The sequence below is a fragment of the Ranitomeya variabilis genome, chromosome 2 (genome assembly GCF_051348905.1).
Source record: "Ranitomeya variabilis isolate aRanVar5 chromosome 2, aRanVar5.hap1, whole genome shotgun sequence".
Classification (NCBI taxonomy): Eukaryota; Metazoa; Chordata; class Amphibia; order Anura; family Dendrobatidae; genus Ranitomeya; species Ranitomeya variabilis.
The window spans coordinates 1,101,754,806-1,101,771,972 of NC_135233.1; the positions used below are offsets into that span (position 1 = coordinate 1,101,754,806).

Here is a 17,167-nt window from a genome sequence, read left to right on the forward strand (position 1 = left end):
TAATGAACAATCATACAAAAGAAAAGCACCATAAATACCAATAAAATTGCAAAAGTTTATTCAAAGAACATTAAAAAACAGAAAAGATACAAGTATATTAGGGATGTGACACGGTAAGCCAGAAGTAGATGGCACCACAGGCGAGAACAGAAAATCACTCAGGCATGTATTGAAAATACAAGGTGCATGCTCAAATGTAATATACCAGCAATTGTGCAAAGAAGCATAAACAGCGAGTAGGGAGCAAAGGGGCTGTATACCACCCATGCAAAGTAAGCAGACAACGCAAGTAAAGTGACTAAGTGCTAGAAAGTAATATACCTGAGGATACTCTTGAGCTCTGAGGTGCCACCGTCCCCACCTAAATTTCTGTTATCTGTGACCTTGATCTGCTCATTGTCATCATTTTCTGTCATGGCATTTGTAGATTCGGGCGCCGCCTTGAACTTAATGGACTTTGAGTTTGCCAGGCGTTGTGGTTTTCCCTTGCAGTCTTTGCAGAACCCTATTCCTTTAAGGGGCATTGATGCTACACCTTTGGCTAAAAATAAGCCCCAGTTTTGGACACCGGTGACCATGCGCATGGCGCCAGCCCATCAGGAAGATTGTCGTTTTCTGGTGTTGCATAATTTGCATGATGCTATTGTGCTGGGGTTTCCCGTGGTTGCAGGTACATAATCCTGTGTGGGATTGGAAATCTATGTCTGTGACTAGTTGGGGTTGTCAGGGGGTTCATAATGATGTTCCTGTGATGTCAATCTCCTCTTCCTCCTCTTCTGAAGTTCCAGAGTTTTTGTCTGATTTTCAGGATGTATTCGATGAGCCCAAGTCCAGTTCCCTTCCACCGCATAGGGACTGTGATTGTGCTATTGACTTGATTCCAGGCTGTAAGTTCCCTAAGGGCCGACTTTTCAACCTGTCTGTGCCGGAACATACCGCCATGCGGAGTTATATTAAGGAGTCTTTGGAGAAAGGGCATATTCGGCCATCTTCTTCACCGTTGGGAGTGGGATTTTTTTTTGTTGCTAACGCAACATGTTGCATTTTTTGGGCGGCGCAGACTTTGTAAAAAACGCATGCGTCGTGTTTGCGTCGTGTTTGCGTCGTCGATGCGCCTTTTTTCCCATTGACTTGTATTGACAACGCAGACGACGCAAGTACTTACGTCGTGGTGCGTTGTACGACGCATGCGTTTTCCACTAAAAAATGCAAAACATTGTCTAGACTTTGTCTAGACAAAAAAAACCCACTATATATAGAGAGAAAAAAAGGGGTTTGGCATTGTCTTTCACAAGGCTATCAGACAAGACAAGTCACTGAGGAGAAACCTGCTTTCACAACCTGTAAGTATATATTTCTCTTTGCACTTTTATTCTGTGTTTTATTTTTTGATTTTGATTTAATTTGTGCAATGTTTGGTCTGTGCTATTGTACGGTTATGGCACTGTGGGTTGTTAGTGAAAAATTGTGTTTTTTAATCTGGTTTTGATGTACTTCTGGCGTTATATGATGGCGTTTCTTGTCTTCGGCCTTGCTTGGTTTTGGATTGGTTTTGGGTTGTTCTGGTGTCATGCGGTTGTTCAATGTCTTTAATTTGGCAGATTTTTATGTTAAATTTCTGGTGCATGTCTTTTTCTGGTTTCTATTGTTGGGGGTAACCGTATGGCATTTTCTTGGCTCATGTCTTGCTGTGTTTTATTATGCTGTTGTCCGTTTTTTTTCTTTACTTGAGTGTCTTTTCGTGCTGGTGGGGGGGCTACATTTATGATGTTTCATTTGTATTGTATTGTTCTGGGCAGCTATATGCCATTCTATTTTCAATTGTATTTTCCCTTTTTTTTTTTTGGTTTTAACTATGATGGTTTAACGTCGTTTTCCCTATGGCTTCCGTATGTATCTCCTTTCTTGAATGTTTCCATTGACAAGTGTGTAGTATGGCCTTTATTTTTATTTTTTTTTTTAGTTGGTGGCCTTTTTTTTTTAAATTTATTGTGTTTTCTTTTCTATTTGACTATGTTTTATCTTTTGGGTTGCTGTATATTGTAACAGCGGTTGTCCCGTAATGTTTATTGCTTATTATCTAGAATGTTATTTAGCGCCTTTTTCTGATGTATTTCGGTGGATGTCACCAGATGGTGTTGTTTTGGATCATGTCTTGTTGTAATTGTAAATTATGGCGTTCATTAGTTTGCTATTTCATTGTGCCTTTTTTTTTCCTGTAAGTTTTTTTTTATAATTTTGTAGCTTTAGATATTTTTACATAGGTGTCTATTTTTGCTTAATTTTGTTTGGGTCTATTCTTGTATTGTTTCTTCGATTGTATTCTCTTGCAATGTATGGCGTTGTGGTGTCGCTTTTTGAGTTTGCATTGTCCTATCAGTCAACAGTCAATTGTGGTTGTTTTAATGTTTTGGGCCTATTTTATTGTATGTGGCATTGGATGTGATTTTTTGCTCATTTTTTCATTGCAGAACAAACTTGCAAGAATGCCAAGTTCTTCTGAGCATAGCCAATCGGCGCGGGGGAGTGCGGTGAGTAATTATGTCCATTTGCTTACTATTCGCTGCCATTTGTAGCATTGACAATAATTTTTGTATACAATTTTTCCAGGCTTCTTCAAGTGAGGGGGAAGGCAGTCAGCGGGAGCAGAGAGATCGGGGCCAAGATGTGGCGTCAGGCCGGCGAGTGAGTATTTTTTTTTTTTATCTTTTTTTTTTCAGTAGCATCCTGCTGTGAGGAACATTACATTTGAGGAGCATCCTGCTTTCACTAGGGATGTTTACTAAGCTTAGGCCCCCGTCACACATAGCGAGATCGCTAGCGAGATCGCTGCTGAGTCACAAGTTTTGTGACGCAACAGCGACCTCAGTAGCGATCTCGCTATGTGTGACACGTACCAGCGACCCGGCCCCTGCTGTGAGATCGCTGGTCGTGTCGGAATGGCCTGGACCGTTTTTTGGTCGTTGAGGTCCCGCTGACATCGCTGAATCGGTGTGTGTGACACCGATCCAGCGATGTCTTCACTGGTAACCAGGGTAAACATCGGGTTACTAAGCGCGGCCCTGCGCTTAGTAACCCGATATTTACCCTGGTTACCCGGGTGCTGCAGGGGGACTTCGGCATCGTTGAAGACAGTTTCAACGATGCCGAAGTCGTTCCCCTGATCGTTGGTCGCTGGAGAGAGCTGTCTGTGTGACAGCTCCCCAGCGACCACACAACGACTTACCAACGATCACGGCCAGGTCGTATCGCTGGTCGTGATCGTTGGTAAATCGCTATGTGAGACGGGGCCTTTAATTAGATTATAGATTTTCAGGGCAGCAAGTATTGGGGGAAGGTAAAATAAAGTTGAACTCCCTGCACACAAACATTCCAAAACACAGGTGTAGAAAACATCAATATACATACATCAAATGGCAAAGGATAGGGCAGAGGTACCTATCATGCCAGGTGCTGGTGGTTGTTATTATTTGCATATTTGTAACCTATTTGTTTTCTAATTTTTCTAGGTTTCACAACGGGCCCAAGGAGACAGTATTGATGTGGACCTCCTGATCTCCAGCATCCAGGAGCGTGGCCCGTTGTGGGACAGCCGTGACCCCCGGCACATGGACCAGGTGGTGTCGAGGCGTTTGTGGGCAGAGGTGGCAAAGTCGCTGTGGGATGGCTTTGACAGTGCCTCAGCGAAGGCCAAAGGCAACTTTAGTGAGTATTGCAGAGACGCTGCTATGACCCATCTTGCCAGGATAAACACAACCGTGTGTGATGCGATCAACGCCTAAACTTTGCATCGCACACGGTTGTTTTATCCTTTTAAAATGCTAAATATGTAACCATTTTTTTGTCTTTACATTCACAGTGAAAAAGTTGAGGACCAGATGGCGATCCATGAAGGACCGTTTCAATAAGGGGATCCGTGCTGCGGAGGAGCAAGCTCGGAGTGGTGCTGCTGCGTCCAAGGCGGTGCCCTATAAATATAACAGGGCACTCCAGTTCCTAAGACCGGTCCTTACCCGCCGACAGTAAGTATTTTGGCCACATAACATATTGCACAGCCACATAGTACATTGCCCAGACACATAGCATATTGCACAGCCACATAGTACATTGCCCAGCCACGTACATTGTGCATCCACATAGTAGATTGCCAGGCCACTATATCGCAGCCACATAGTACACGTTCTAGCTACATATACACATAGTATATTTCCAAAGGAACATAGTGTATTGGCCATCCATGTAGTCATCGTAGCATTTTGGCCATCCTTTTACCCTAGTGGAATGGTATATAGCCCATTAGTAATTTTTTTGGTTAGGCGTGAGTCATTGTAGTCCATGACAGGTTACGTTCTGAGTCAGGGTAGTTCTGATTCTGAGGAATAATGATGACGTCTGGATCACATGATCCTAACGTCATGGCCGTTCCTGCGATCAGATCAGCAAAGTGACTTTTTTTTTTTTTTTTAAATGTTTTTCTTGACATTAAATTTTTTACTAATTTGGCGGCATAGGCAGCATCAAGAAAGATTTTTTTTAAAAATTTTTTTGAAAACGATGACAGAGGTATGCATTGGCTTTGGCAGCGGGAATGACCAGTCATTTTCTGCCGTTGGTATGTCCATGATTGTTATCGTCAGCCCTAATGGTCAGCTGGCGATAACAATCAGCAATTTATTATAGGCCACACAGACTGAGAGACAGGGGATTGTAATGTTTTGATGTGTCATGTAATGTTAATTTTATTACAGGAGTTGGCGTATGTGATAGTTAATTAATTGAAGGCTAATTCTTTCCTTATCTTTTCACAGGACACACAGCAGCACCCTCGAGCGAGCTCGCCCCTGTGAAGCGGAACTTCATGCATCGCCATCTGACCCGTCACAGCCCTCCCACAGCGACAGCAGGCTTGCACCACCATCTGGAGAACCGGCAGCCGGGCCATCAGGTGTTCCGCTGCCTGAGGCCTCTGGCGCACCTTCGTTTGGGAATTCCCGACAGCGCCAGCGGGCCTCGGACAGGCCAGCCATGCCCGAATTTTTGCATTTGAGCACGGTTTTCCAGAACTGTTTCAAGGCGTTGAGCGATAAAATGGACACTCGTCTGTCCAGTATCGAACGACGCCTTGAAAATATGGAATCCGAGCTCTCGAATCCGGCAAAACATTTTTTAAGTACTATTGGTAAGGGCATGGTGGAACACCTTATGCCGGAACTCCAGATTTCGGTTATGCAATCCTGCAACAATGCCTACGTGAGGGCTCTGCAGCAGGCTCGGGTCATGCAGTCAGCGACACTGCCCGTAGTGCCGTCGCTGGCTAGCATGACTCCGACTACTGCTGCAGAGCCACTCCAGCCACCCCACCCTGGTCCAAGTGCCGAGCGACGCCACCACAGGCACCATAGCATTGTGCCGCCGACTCCTGCTCCTGCCAGGCCTTCATCCTCCCGCAGCCATCATTCTGGGGGAGCTGCCGCAGGAGGCAAAAAAAGAAAACACAAAAGCAAGAGGACACGCACTGAGGCTCTGGCTGCTCCAGTACAAACAACAAGTAGACGTCGGGGCTCTAGCCGCAGCAGGAGCAGCCAGAGCCAACCAAGAACCACGCAAAGGCTCGTGTTGCCTCCTCCCTCCCCTACAGAGGTGGCGGTTTCCTCCCCATTATACCCTGCGGAGGGTTTAGACCTGCCATCCAGCCTCCTGGACTATAATAGGTCAACATCCTCCTCCTCGTCGTCGTCGTCATCATCCTCATTTTCCGCTCCCCATTCCCAACCAGAGACATACCATTCCCCCATGGTGGCACAGGTTGATACCCCCTAAGTTTATTTCCCCTTTTTTTTTTCTGTTTCCCCCCAATAAAAAATTTTGGTTTTAATACAACAATATTTGCTCTTATTTTCCAGTATACTTCTCGGCAAGTCACACCGTGCGTTGTCTACACATATTTTGTGCTTCAAACAACTCATATATGCAATGTCAGACACTATTTTTACCATTTTTATTTTGCCTTTTTTCTATTCGCCACGACAGCACCCACTGAGAGAGGGGATCCGCCCCTAGGAACAGGAAACCTACAGAGAGATAAAAGGGGCGGCCCCCCCTCGCTCCTCAGTTGGTTTCCTGTTCCTAAAGGGGAACCCACAGAGAAGATTCTCTGAAGCTTATAACAAGAGGAAAACTTGCCTGGATGCCGCCTGTGCGTCTCTGCTGAGCAACAGGGGCTCCAGAGCGAGTGAACAGAGTCGGGCGTTCCTGTTGGTTCCCCCCTCATCTGTTATGGTCGGTGGAGGACAACGATCTCCCTGCTGGGACATCGTTGTAAGGGACGGCCGGTGATGCGGTGTGTCTGGGCTGACCGAGTTACCTGAAGGAAGCAGGTTTCCGGACCCAGGTGGCGATACCCTCCGGAGTGTGTGGAGTGGTCATCAGCTGTTTCCCCAGCCCCTCAGGTATGGCGGCGACGTGGGTAAAGGTAGCGCTTGGAAAGCCGGCCGGCTGCGACGCCGGCGCATGCGCAGTGGAGCCGCATCTCGGAAGTAGATCCCTGCCCCCAGGAGGTCAGCAGTCTATTTCCGGGGGAACCGCCATATTGGTTTCCTCTGGCGGTTTCTCCATGCCCCCTGACGCTGCACCAATGATCAGGTATAAAAAAAAAAAAAAAAGAGGGGGGAAGGGGGTGTGTGTGTGTATGTAAATCCTACACTATAAATGGCACATGAGCAGGGACAGACAGCGCGCTATCATGTCGTCCCAGGAGGAAGTCTCTGTGCGCCCTATGGAGGACCTACTGATTCCCAGTAGTGATACCAGAAATAAGAATGGTGGACACTCTAAAAGGAGTGATTCCACTGTGAAATCAGGAGGGAGATCGTCCCGTTCCACACCCCAGGCCAGGCAGACCCAGCAACCGGTAGATACAGGTGCTTCTGGGTGAGTGTTGTATAGCTTCAAGAGAGCTTATAAGTATTTCCTCTGCTTATGTTTTAGGCAAAGAGGACGGGGAAAACAAAGCATAAACAATGTGCTATATGTACTGAGCCCCTGCCTGACTCCTATCTTAAAAAGCTGTGTCAGGCCTGTATAATCAACACCTTGCAGCAGGAGGAGTCTGTTAAAATGAATGACATACGGCTTATAATTCGGGAGGAGCTGCAGTCGTTATGAGGGGGCCCCTCTGTTAATGTGGAAAAAAGGAGTAGGAGAAAGTCCTCACCTAAAGCTGACACGTCAGCAGAGAGTGGAGAGGTGGATTCGGATGTCTCAGTCATCTGAATCATCAGGGGAACAGAACTATGTCTGTTTTCCTACTGACGGTGTCAACAACTTAATAAAGTCAGTAAGAAGTACGATGGGGTTGGCCGAATCAAAAGAACCCCAAACGCCTCAGGAACTTATGTTCGCTGGTCTTTCTCAGCGGAAGGGCCAGGTATTTCCCGTAAATCAGGCCATAAAAGACCTTGTTAAAAAAGAATGGGGTAAAGGGCAAAAGGGGTTTGTACCAATACCCTGCAAGAGACGCTACCCCTTTGATGACGAGGATATGGATTCCTGGGCTAAAGTACCAAAAGTCGATGCAGCAGTAGCGTCTACATCTCGCCGTTCCTCTTTACCTGTAGAGGATGCAGGCTCCTTATCTGATCCCATGGACAGAGAATCGGATGCACTCCTTAAGAAATCATGGGAGGCCTGTGTTACTGCTTTCAAGCCAGCAATCTCAGCCACGTGTACCAGTAGGTCTATGCTGGTTTGGTTGGAGCAGCTGGACCAAAATATCAGAAACGGGGTTTCTAGAGAGAAATTACGTGCATCAATTCCCTTGATAAAAGGTGCTGCGGCATTTATATCCGATGCCTCCGTGGATTCTCTCCACCTGGCGGCCAGAACAGCTAGCCTCTCCAATACTGCTCGCTGAGCTTTATGGCTAAAAAACTGGAAGGGTGATGCCCAGTCTAGATCCAAATTATGTGCCATACCCTGTCAGGAAGGGCATTCAGGAAGCCATCATTTGGCAGAAAGGGAGGCTTTAAAGAATGGAGGAACAAAGAGTTCAGGCAAAAGGGCAATTTGTTCAATAGACGTCCCTTCAAACCAGCTGAAAAATTCCGGGAACCCTATTCCACCAGTGGGCGGTAGACTTCTAGGGTTTATAAATCAATGGAATAAAATAACTGTTAATCCATGGGCCTTAAAATTAATATCCTCAGGCCTCACCCTAGACTTTATTCGAAAACCTCCGGATTCCTTCCTGCTCACCTCCCTAAAGTCCAGACTACAACAGGAAGCACTGGAGATAGAAATTAAGTCCCTTCTTGCCAAACGGGTTTTGATAGACGTTCCGTCATCTCAAACAGGGATGGGGTTCTACTCCCCCTTGTTTCTGATTACTAAACCTGACGGATCCCATAGAACTATATTTAATCTGAGAAGACTGAACACGTTCATAAGACCCACAACATTTAAAATGGAATCTGTTCGGTCAGCCATTAAAAATCTGTTCCCAAACTGTTACATGGTAGTACTGGATCTTAAAGATGCGTATTACCATCTTCCTATACACCAGTCACACCAGCAGTTTCTTCGGGTAGCAGTAATTATAGACGGGCAAATTCGTCATTTACAATATAGGGCAATGCCCTTTGGCCTATCCATGGCCCCTAGGGTCTTTACCAAATTGCTATTGGAGGTAATGTCTTTTCTACGTTTAAAAGACACTCTGGTCATTCCATATCTGGATGACCTTCTAATTGTGGGGAAAAATTCCTTACAGTGTGAACAAAGGTTGGAGGAGGTGGCGTTTTCTTTACAAACGCTGGGCTGGATTGTCAACTGGGAGAAATCCAGACTCCAACCCGTCACTTGTCAGAGATTCCTAGGACTCCTTCTGGATTCAGTGGACCAGATTTGTCGGTTACCTGATGATAAGAAGTCTTCTATTGTTGGCAAAGTAAGCCTGGCAATCAAAAAACGTGGTATGTCTCTGAGAAATGCCATGTCACTACTAGGTTCACTGTCATCATGTATCCCTGCGGTTAAATGGGCACAATTCCATACCAGGCAGCTCCAGAAATTCATATTGCAGGAGGACATTAAAAATAAAGGACATTTAGACCGAACAATTTATTTTACATCAGAGGTAGTACACTCCCTTACATGGTGGTTAGATTGGGGAAATCTATCAGAGGGGGTACCTTGGGTCATCACCCCTGCTACCATAATAACCACGGATGCTAGTCCGGAAGGCTGGGGAGCACATTTTAGAGATCAGGTGGTTCAGGGCCTTTGGTCCAGATCAGAACTGACTAATTCCTCTAATGTAAAAGCATTAAGAGCCATATATTACTCCCTACTCCACTTTCTTCCCCAGCTACGGGGCTCTCACACAAGGGTCCTCTCGGACAACACCTCGGCAGTAGCCTATTTGAATCATCAAGGAGGTACACGGTCAGAAAATCTTATGAAAGTCTCATCAGACATCATGACCTTAGCCGAAAGTCATCTGTTGTCCCTATCAGCGGTGCACATCACAGGCATAGACAACGTTCGGGCCGATTTCCTCAGTCGCCATACCCTTCATCAGGGGGAGTGGATGCTCAGCAGAAAGATTTTCAGATTGATAACAGACCGATGGGGAGTACCTCAAATAGACCTATTCGCAACAAGATCCAACCGTCAGGTCAAAACTTTTGCCTCCCTTTGCAGACTAGACAACCCCAACATATTCGATGCCATTCAGGTGCCATGGACATTCGACCTAGCCTACGCATTCCCTCCATGGAATCTATTACCAATAGTAATAAGAAAAATAAGGGAGGAGGGGGCAAGAGTTCTGTTGGTGGCCCCATTCTGGCCCAAAAGGCCATGGTTCTCCTGGCTCAGGGCGATGTCAACTACAGACCCTTGGATCCTGCCTCAGACCAAGGACCTGTTGTCTCAGGGACCGTTTTTCCATCCTCGGGTAAAAGGCATGAATCTGACTGTATGGAATTTGAGAGGCACTTACTAACTCTGAGGTTTTTCCAGTGGGCTTATAGATACTCTTATGAAGAGTAGGAAGCCGTCTACTACCCAAATCTATGTCAGGGTTTGGAAAAAATTCCTTCAATTTCATACTACACAACTTTCCGCTGAAGTACCTATAAATTCAATATTGGAGTTCTTACAAAAAGGGCTTGAGTTGGGACTGTCTGTAAATACCCTAAGAAGTCCAGGTCTCAGCTCTGGGGGCACTCTTTAGTTATGATGTGGCGGGAGATAGATGGGTTTCGCGTTTTATATCAGCATGCGAACGCTCAAAACCTATTCATATACCACAGGTGCCTCAGTGGGATCTATCTCTGGTCCTAGATGCCTTGACACAAAGCTCGTTTGAGCCTCTAGATGAGGCCTCGTTAAAGAACATTTCGCTTAAGACGATACTGTTAGTAGCGTTAGTATCCGCTAGAAGAGTGAGTGATCTCCATGCCTTATCAATTGACCCTCCTTATCTATCCGTGACATCTGATAGAATAATTTTGAAAACGGACCCTTGTTATCTCCCTAAGGTAGCCACTAATTTTCATAGATCCCAGGAGATCTTGTTACCTACCTTCTATAAAGACCACTCAACTCCAGAAGAAGCCAGGCTTCATTCCCTAGATGTTAAGAGAGCTATTCTAGCCTATTTAGAGAAGACTAGGGACTGGAGGAAGAGTAGGGCTCTTTTTGTGTCTTTCCAGGGAAAAACCAAGGGTTCCAGAGTTACAAAGAACACGCTGTCACGCTGGATTAGAGATGCCATAGTCCTGGCGTATAAAGCTGGAGGAAGAGATCCTCCAATACATGTGGGAGCACACTCCACAAGAGCCGTGTCGACCTCCTGGGCAGAAAGGGCGAACGTGCCAATAGACCTTATATGTAAGGCTGCGACTTGGTCTTCACCAAACACCTTCTATAGACACTATAGATTAGATCTATCTGCTGCTTCTGACCTAACCTTTGGGGTTTCGGTTCTTGATTCAGTTAACCCACCCAGTATATAGTCTCTGAAAATCTCTCAGTGGGTGCTGTCGTGGCGAATAGAAAATATCGGATTACTCACCGGTAATGCTCTTTTATAGAGCCCACGACAGCACCCATTCAAATCCCTCCCTTTTCTTTTCTTTAGTTGCACGTGGTGCCTTGGTAGGGAGATGTAGATAATGAAGTAACATATATTTAAGATTGTAAATATGTACATATGTCTGAACCTGTTAAACTAAAAAACCTGGCGGCGGTTCCTCCTATTCTCTGTAAAACAACTGAGGAGCGAGGGGGGGCCGCCCCTTTTATCTCTCTGTAGGTTTCCTGTTCCTAGGGGCGGATCCCCTCTAGTGGGTGCTGTCGTGGGCTCTATAAAAGAGCATTACCGGTGAGTAATCCGATATTTTTGGTGTGTCTCTCATTGCTGTATGAGGTGTTTACAAACAATAAAGTGTATGAGGTGTTTTCAATCACTAAGGGTATGTGTCCACGCTCAGGATTGCATCAGGATTTGGTCAGGATTTTACATCAGTATTTGTAAGCCAAAACCAGGAGTGGGTGATAAATACAAAAGTGGATCAGATGTTTCTTTTATACTTTTCCTCTAATTGTTCCACTCCTGGTTTTGGCATACAAATACTGATGTAAAATCCTGACAAAATCCTGATGCAATCCTGAACGTGGACACATACAGTAAAGGTACCTTCACACTTAACAATGCTGCAGCGAAACAGACAATGATGCAGATCACTGCAGCGTCGCTATTTGGTCGCTGGAGAGCTGTCTGTGTGACAGCTCTCCAGCGACCAACGATGCCGAGGTCCCCGGGTAACCAGGGTAAACATCAGGTTGCTAAGCGCAGGCTGCCGCGCTTCCGATGATTACCCTGGTTACCAGTGTTAAATGTAAATAAAACAACAGTACATATACTCACAATCGCGTCCCCCGGCGTCCGCTTCCCTGCCCTGACTGAGTGACGGCCCTAACAGCAGAGCGGTCACATCACCGCTGTGCTGTGCATTCACTTTCTGGCCGGCGCTCAGTCAGTGCAGGAAGCAGACGCCGGGGGACGCGAAGATGAGTATATGTACTGGTTTTTTTTAACTTTCACACTGGTAAACAGGGTAAATATCAGTTTACTATGCGCCGCCCTACGCTTAGTAACCCGATATTTACCCTGATTACCATTGTAAAACATCGCTGGTATCGTTGATTTTGCTGTCAAACACAACGATACACGGCGATCTGACAAACAAATAAATATGTTATATGGTATGGTATAAATTTTGTCTTTGAAGCAGGGTAGAAAACTGAAGAAATTTTTTTTATTAAAACACAACATTTTAAAAACAAAGGGTTCCAAGTTTTTTAGATAAGGCACATTACATTGGTGAACTATTTTTAGCATAGTCACACCAGAATACAGTCCAACAGTTTACTACACCATTGTATCTTGCCATGACAGACGGCCAACATCTGACACAAAATAGGCCGCAAAACGATCCCTCATCTGCGCAATTTCCACACTTGTCCTCAGAGGATGATCCTGGTAATCGGGCAATGTGTTGGCTATGGGTTCATCGAGTTCCACGTTCAGTCTCTCTTTGGCCAGAATATAATTGTGGAGAACCACACAAGCCTTCACCACCTCATCCACTGTCTCAGTTTTCAGATTAATGGCGGATCCTAATATCCGCCATTTGGAGACAAGGATGCCAAAGGCGCACTCCACAGTCCTTCTGGCCCTGGACAGTCTGTAATTGAACACCCTTTTGGTGTGGTCCAAGCCCCGACTGGAGTAGGGTTTCAATAGGTTGGCAGACATTTGGAATGCCTCATCCCCAACCACAACAAATGGCATCGCAGGGCCTTCGGTGTGGGGAAGAGGTCGTGGCTGTGGGAAATTAAAATTGTTGCCATATAATTTTTGGCCCATATCCGACTCTTTAAATGTGCGCGAGTCATTTGAACGGCCAAACGCACCAATGTCCACTGCGAGAAAACGGCAGTCCGCACCTGCAATTGCCATCAGCACAGTTGAAAAGTATTTTTTATAGTTGTAGAAAAGGGATCCACTTTTCGCAGGCTTGGTAATCCGAATGTGCTTGCCATCCACCGCGCCAATACAGTTTGGAAACGAACACACTTGCTCAAATTTCTGTGCGTTGGCCAACCAGATATCGCTTGTAGGGACGGGTAAAAATTCCTCCCGGAGATTATCCCACAAAGCGCGGCATGTCTCAGCAATAATTCCGGAGAGAGTGGAGACTCCAATCCGGAACTGAAATTGATGGGATCTCAAGGTCTCTCCGGTAGCCAGGAAACTGCCAAGAAGATGAAGAAATTACATTAAAGTACATTGCAATTTATAAAAGTACATTGACCATACCAAACCCCCAAAAAATTAAAAAAAAAAAAAAAAAAAAGGGAAGAACATATCACAGTCATTCAAACAGCTACGTACCGTAGAGTCACCAGCAGCCGCTCCTCTGCGGAAATAGATCTCCGGAGCTGCGTGTCCTGCCTGCTAATGGCTCCTTCCACCCGACGCAGAAGATACCGGAAGCTCTCCTGAGACATCCTGGTGTACTCAAAATATTTTTCCAGGTTGTCATTGAGTTTGCCAAACAAGCTATGGTATGCTCCACAGCTCTCCCGGACTTCCAAGATAGGGTGTATCCAAAAGCGGCGACGAATCCATCTCCGTTTTTCCCTTTCCCTTTGATGAGAACAGGCGACAGCATAGGCATGAGCCAAGGCAAATTCCATCTCCATATCCATGTAGATACTGTCCATGGGACGCTCCATCATGAATACCAGCAAAATGGGAGGAATTCATCTCTGCCAGGGTATATACAGGTCCTTCTCAAAAAATTAGCATATAGTGTTAAATTTCATTATTTACCATAATGTAATGATTACAATTAAACTTTCATATACTATAGATTCATTATCCACCAACTGAAATTTGTCAGGTCTTTTATTGTTTTGATACTGATGATTTTGGCCTACAACTCCTGATAACCCAAAAAACCTGTCTCAATAAATTAGCATATTTCACCCGTCCAATCAAATAAAAGTGTTTTTTAATAACAAACAAAAAAAACATCAAATAATAATGTTCAGTTATGCACTCAATACTTGGTCGGGAATCCTTTGGCAGAAATGACTGCTTCAATGCGGCGTGGCATGGAGGCAAACAGCCTGTGACACTGCTGAGATGTTATGGAGGCCCAGGATGCTTCAATAGCGGCCTTAAGCTCATCCAGAGTGTTGGGTCTTGCGTCTCTCAACTTTCTCTTCACAATATCCCACAGATTCTCTATGGGGTTCAGGTCAGGAGAGTTGGCAGGCCAATTGAGCACAGTAATACCATGGTCAGTAAACCATTTACCAGTGGTTTTGGCACTGTGAGCAGGTGCCAGGTCGTGCTGAAAAATGAAATCTTCATCTCCATAAAGCATTTCAGCCGATGGAAGCATGAAGTGCTCCAAAATCTCCTGATAGCTAGCTGCATTGACCCTGCCCTTGATGAAACACAGTGGACCAACACCAGCAGCTGACATGGCACCCCACACCATCACTGACTGTGGGTACTTGACACTGGACTTCAGGCATTTTGGCATTTCCTTCTCCCCAGTCTTCCTCCAGACTCTGGCACCTTGATTTCCGAATGACATGCAAAATTTGCTTTCATCAGAAAAAAGTACTTGGGACCACTTAGCAACAGTCCAGTGCTGCTTCTCTGTAGCCCAGGTCAGGCGCTTCTGCCGCTGTTTACCTGGGGAATGCGGCACCTGTAGCCCATTTCCTGCACACGCCTGTGCACGGTGGCTCTGGATGTTTCCACACCAGACTCAGTCCACTGCTTCCTCAGGTTCCCCAAGGTCTGGAATCGGTCCTTCTCCACAATCTTCCTCAGGGACCGGTCACCTCTTCTCGTTGTACAGCGTTTTCTGCCACATTGTTTCCTTCCAACAGACTTACCATTGAGGTGCCTTGATGCAGCACTCTGGGAACAGCCTATTTGTTGAGAAATTTCTTTCTGGGTCTTACCCTCTTGCTTGAGGGTGTCAATGATGGCCTTCTTGACATCTGTCAGGTCGCTAGTCTTACCCATGATGGGGGTTTTGAGTAATGAACCAGGCAGGGAGTTTTTAAAAGCCTCAGGTATCTTTTGCATGTGTTTAGAGTTAATTAGTTGATTCAGAAGATTAGGGTAATAGGTCGTTTAGAGAACCTTTTCTTGATATGCTAATTTATTGAGACAGGTTTTTTGGGTTATCAGGAGTTGTAGGCCAAAATCATCAGTATTAAAACAATAAAAGACCTGACAAATTTCAGTTGGTGGATAATGAATCTATAATATATGAAAGTTTAATTGTAATCATTACATTATGGTAAATAATTAAATTTAACACTATATGCTAATTTTTTGAGAAGGACCTGTATACACAATTACATAAACACCAACCCTCTTCTAGCCATTGGTGGTCCTTATCTATTGTGTAGACACTTTTTTTTGTGGGTGGGATGAAGAATGACTCACTGCACAAAAAAACGCATGCGGCGCAAAACGCTGCGTTTTTTGTTGAAAACGCAACTGCGTTTCCCAAAAACGCAGCGTTGTGCATGCGTTTTGCTGCGTTTTTGTTTGCGTTGTGCGTTGCGGCGCCGACGCTGCAGCGCACAACGCAAATGTGAACGTAGCCTTATCATGTATCTGTATGCAGGGAGCTCCCCCTAGTGGTGACTGCAGACAGGATCTTATCACGTATCTCTGTATACAGGGAGCTCCCCCTAGTGGTGGCTGCAGACAGGATCTTATCATGTATCTCTGTATGCAGGGAGCTCCCCCTAGTGGTGGCTGCAGACAGGATCTTATCATGTATCTCTGTATACAGGGAGCTCCCCCTAGTGGTGACTGCAGACAGGATCTTATCACGTATCTCTGTATACAGGGAGCTCCCCCTAGTGGTGGCTGCAGACAGGATCTTATCATGTATCTCTGTATGCAGGGAGCTCCCCCTAGTGGTGGCTGCAGACAGGATCTTATCATGTATCTCTGTATACAGGGAGCTCCCCCTAGTGGTGGCTGCAGACAGAATCTTATGTATCTCTGTATACAAGGAGCTCCCCCTAGTGGTGGCTGCAGACAGGATCTTATCATGTTTCTCTGTATACAGGGAGCTCCCCCTAGTGGTGGCTGCAGACAGGATCTTATCATGTATCTCTGTATGCAGGGAGCTCCCCCTAGTGGTGGCTGCAGACAGGATCTTATCATATATCTCTGTATACAGGGAGCTCCCCCTAGTGGTGGCTGCAGACAGGATCTTATCATGTATCTCTGTATACAGGGAGCTCCCCCTAGTGGTGACTGCAGACAGGATCTTATCACATATCTCTGTATACAGGGAGCTCCCCCTAGTGGTGGCTGCAGACATGATCTTATCATGTATCTCTGTATACAGGGAGCTCCCCCTAGTGGTGGCTGCAGACAGCATCTTATCATGTATCTCTGTATACAGGGTGCTCCCCCCTAGTGGTGACTGCAGACAGGATCTTATCATGTATCTCTGTATACAGGGAGCTCCCCCTAGTGGTGGCTGCAAACAGGATCTTATCATGTATCTCTGTATACAGGGAGCTCCCTCTAGTGGTGTCTGCAGACAGGATCTTATCATGTATCTCTGTATGCAGGGAGCTCCCCCTAGTGGTGACTGCAGACAGGATCTTATCACGTATCTCTGTATACAGGGAGCTCCCCCTAGTGGTGGCTGCAGACATGATCTTATCATGTATCTCTGTATACAGGGAGCTCCCCCTAGTGGTGGCTGCAGACAGGATCTTATCATGTATCTCTGTATACAGGGAGCTCCCCCTAGTGGTGGCTGCAGACAGGATCTTATCATGTATCTCTGTATGCAGGGAGCTCCCCCTAGTGGTGACTGCAGACAGGATCTTATCATGTATCTCTGTATACAGGGAGCTCCCCCTAGTGGTGGCTGCAGACAGAATCTTATGTATCTCTGTATACAAGGAGCTCCCCCTAGTGGTGGCTGCAGACAGGATCTTATCATGTTTCTCTGTATACAGGGAGCTCCCCCTAGTGGTGGCTGCAGACAGGATCTTATCATGTATCTCTGTATGCAGGGAGCTCCCCCTAGTG

The 17,167-nt window shown here is 45.9% G+C and overlaps 1 protein-coding gene across 1 annotated transcript; it reads left to right on the plus strand.

Annotated features, from left to right (window-relative positions):
• Window positions 1-1,751: 1,751 nt before the first annotated feature.
• LOC143804088 (uncharacterized) lies at window positions 1,752-6,158 on the plus strand. Its single transcript, XM_077281825.1, has 6 exons — window positions 1,752-2,531; window positions 2,611-2,685; window positions 3,510-3,705; window positions 3,860-4,022; window positions 4,809-5,179; window positions 6,133-6,158. Exons 1-6 carry the CDS (start codon window positions 2,337-2,339, stop codon window positions 6,156-6,158), a joined length of 1,026 nt encoding a protein of 341 aa, XP_077137940.1. The 5' UTR covers window positions 1,752-2,336.
• Window positions 6,159-17,167: the final 11,009 nt, after the last annotated feature.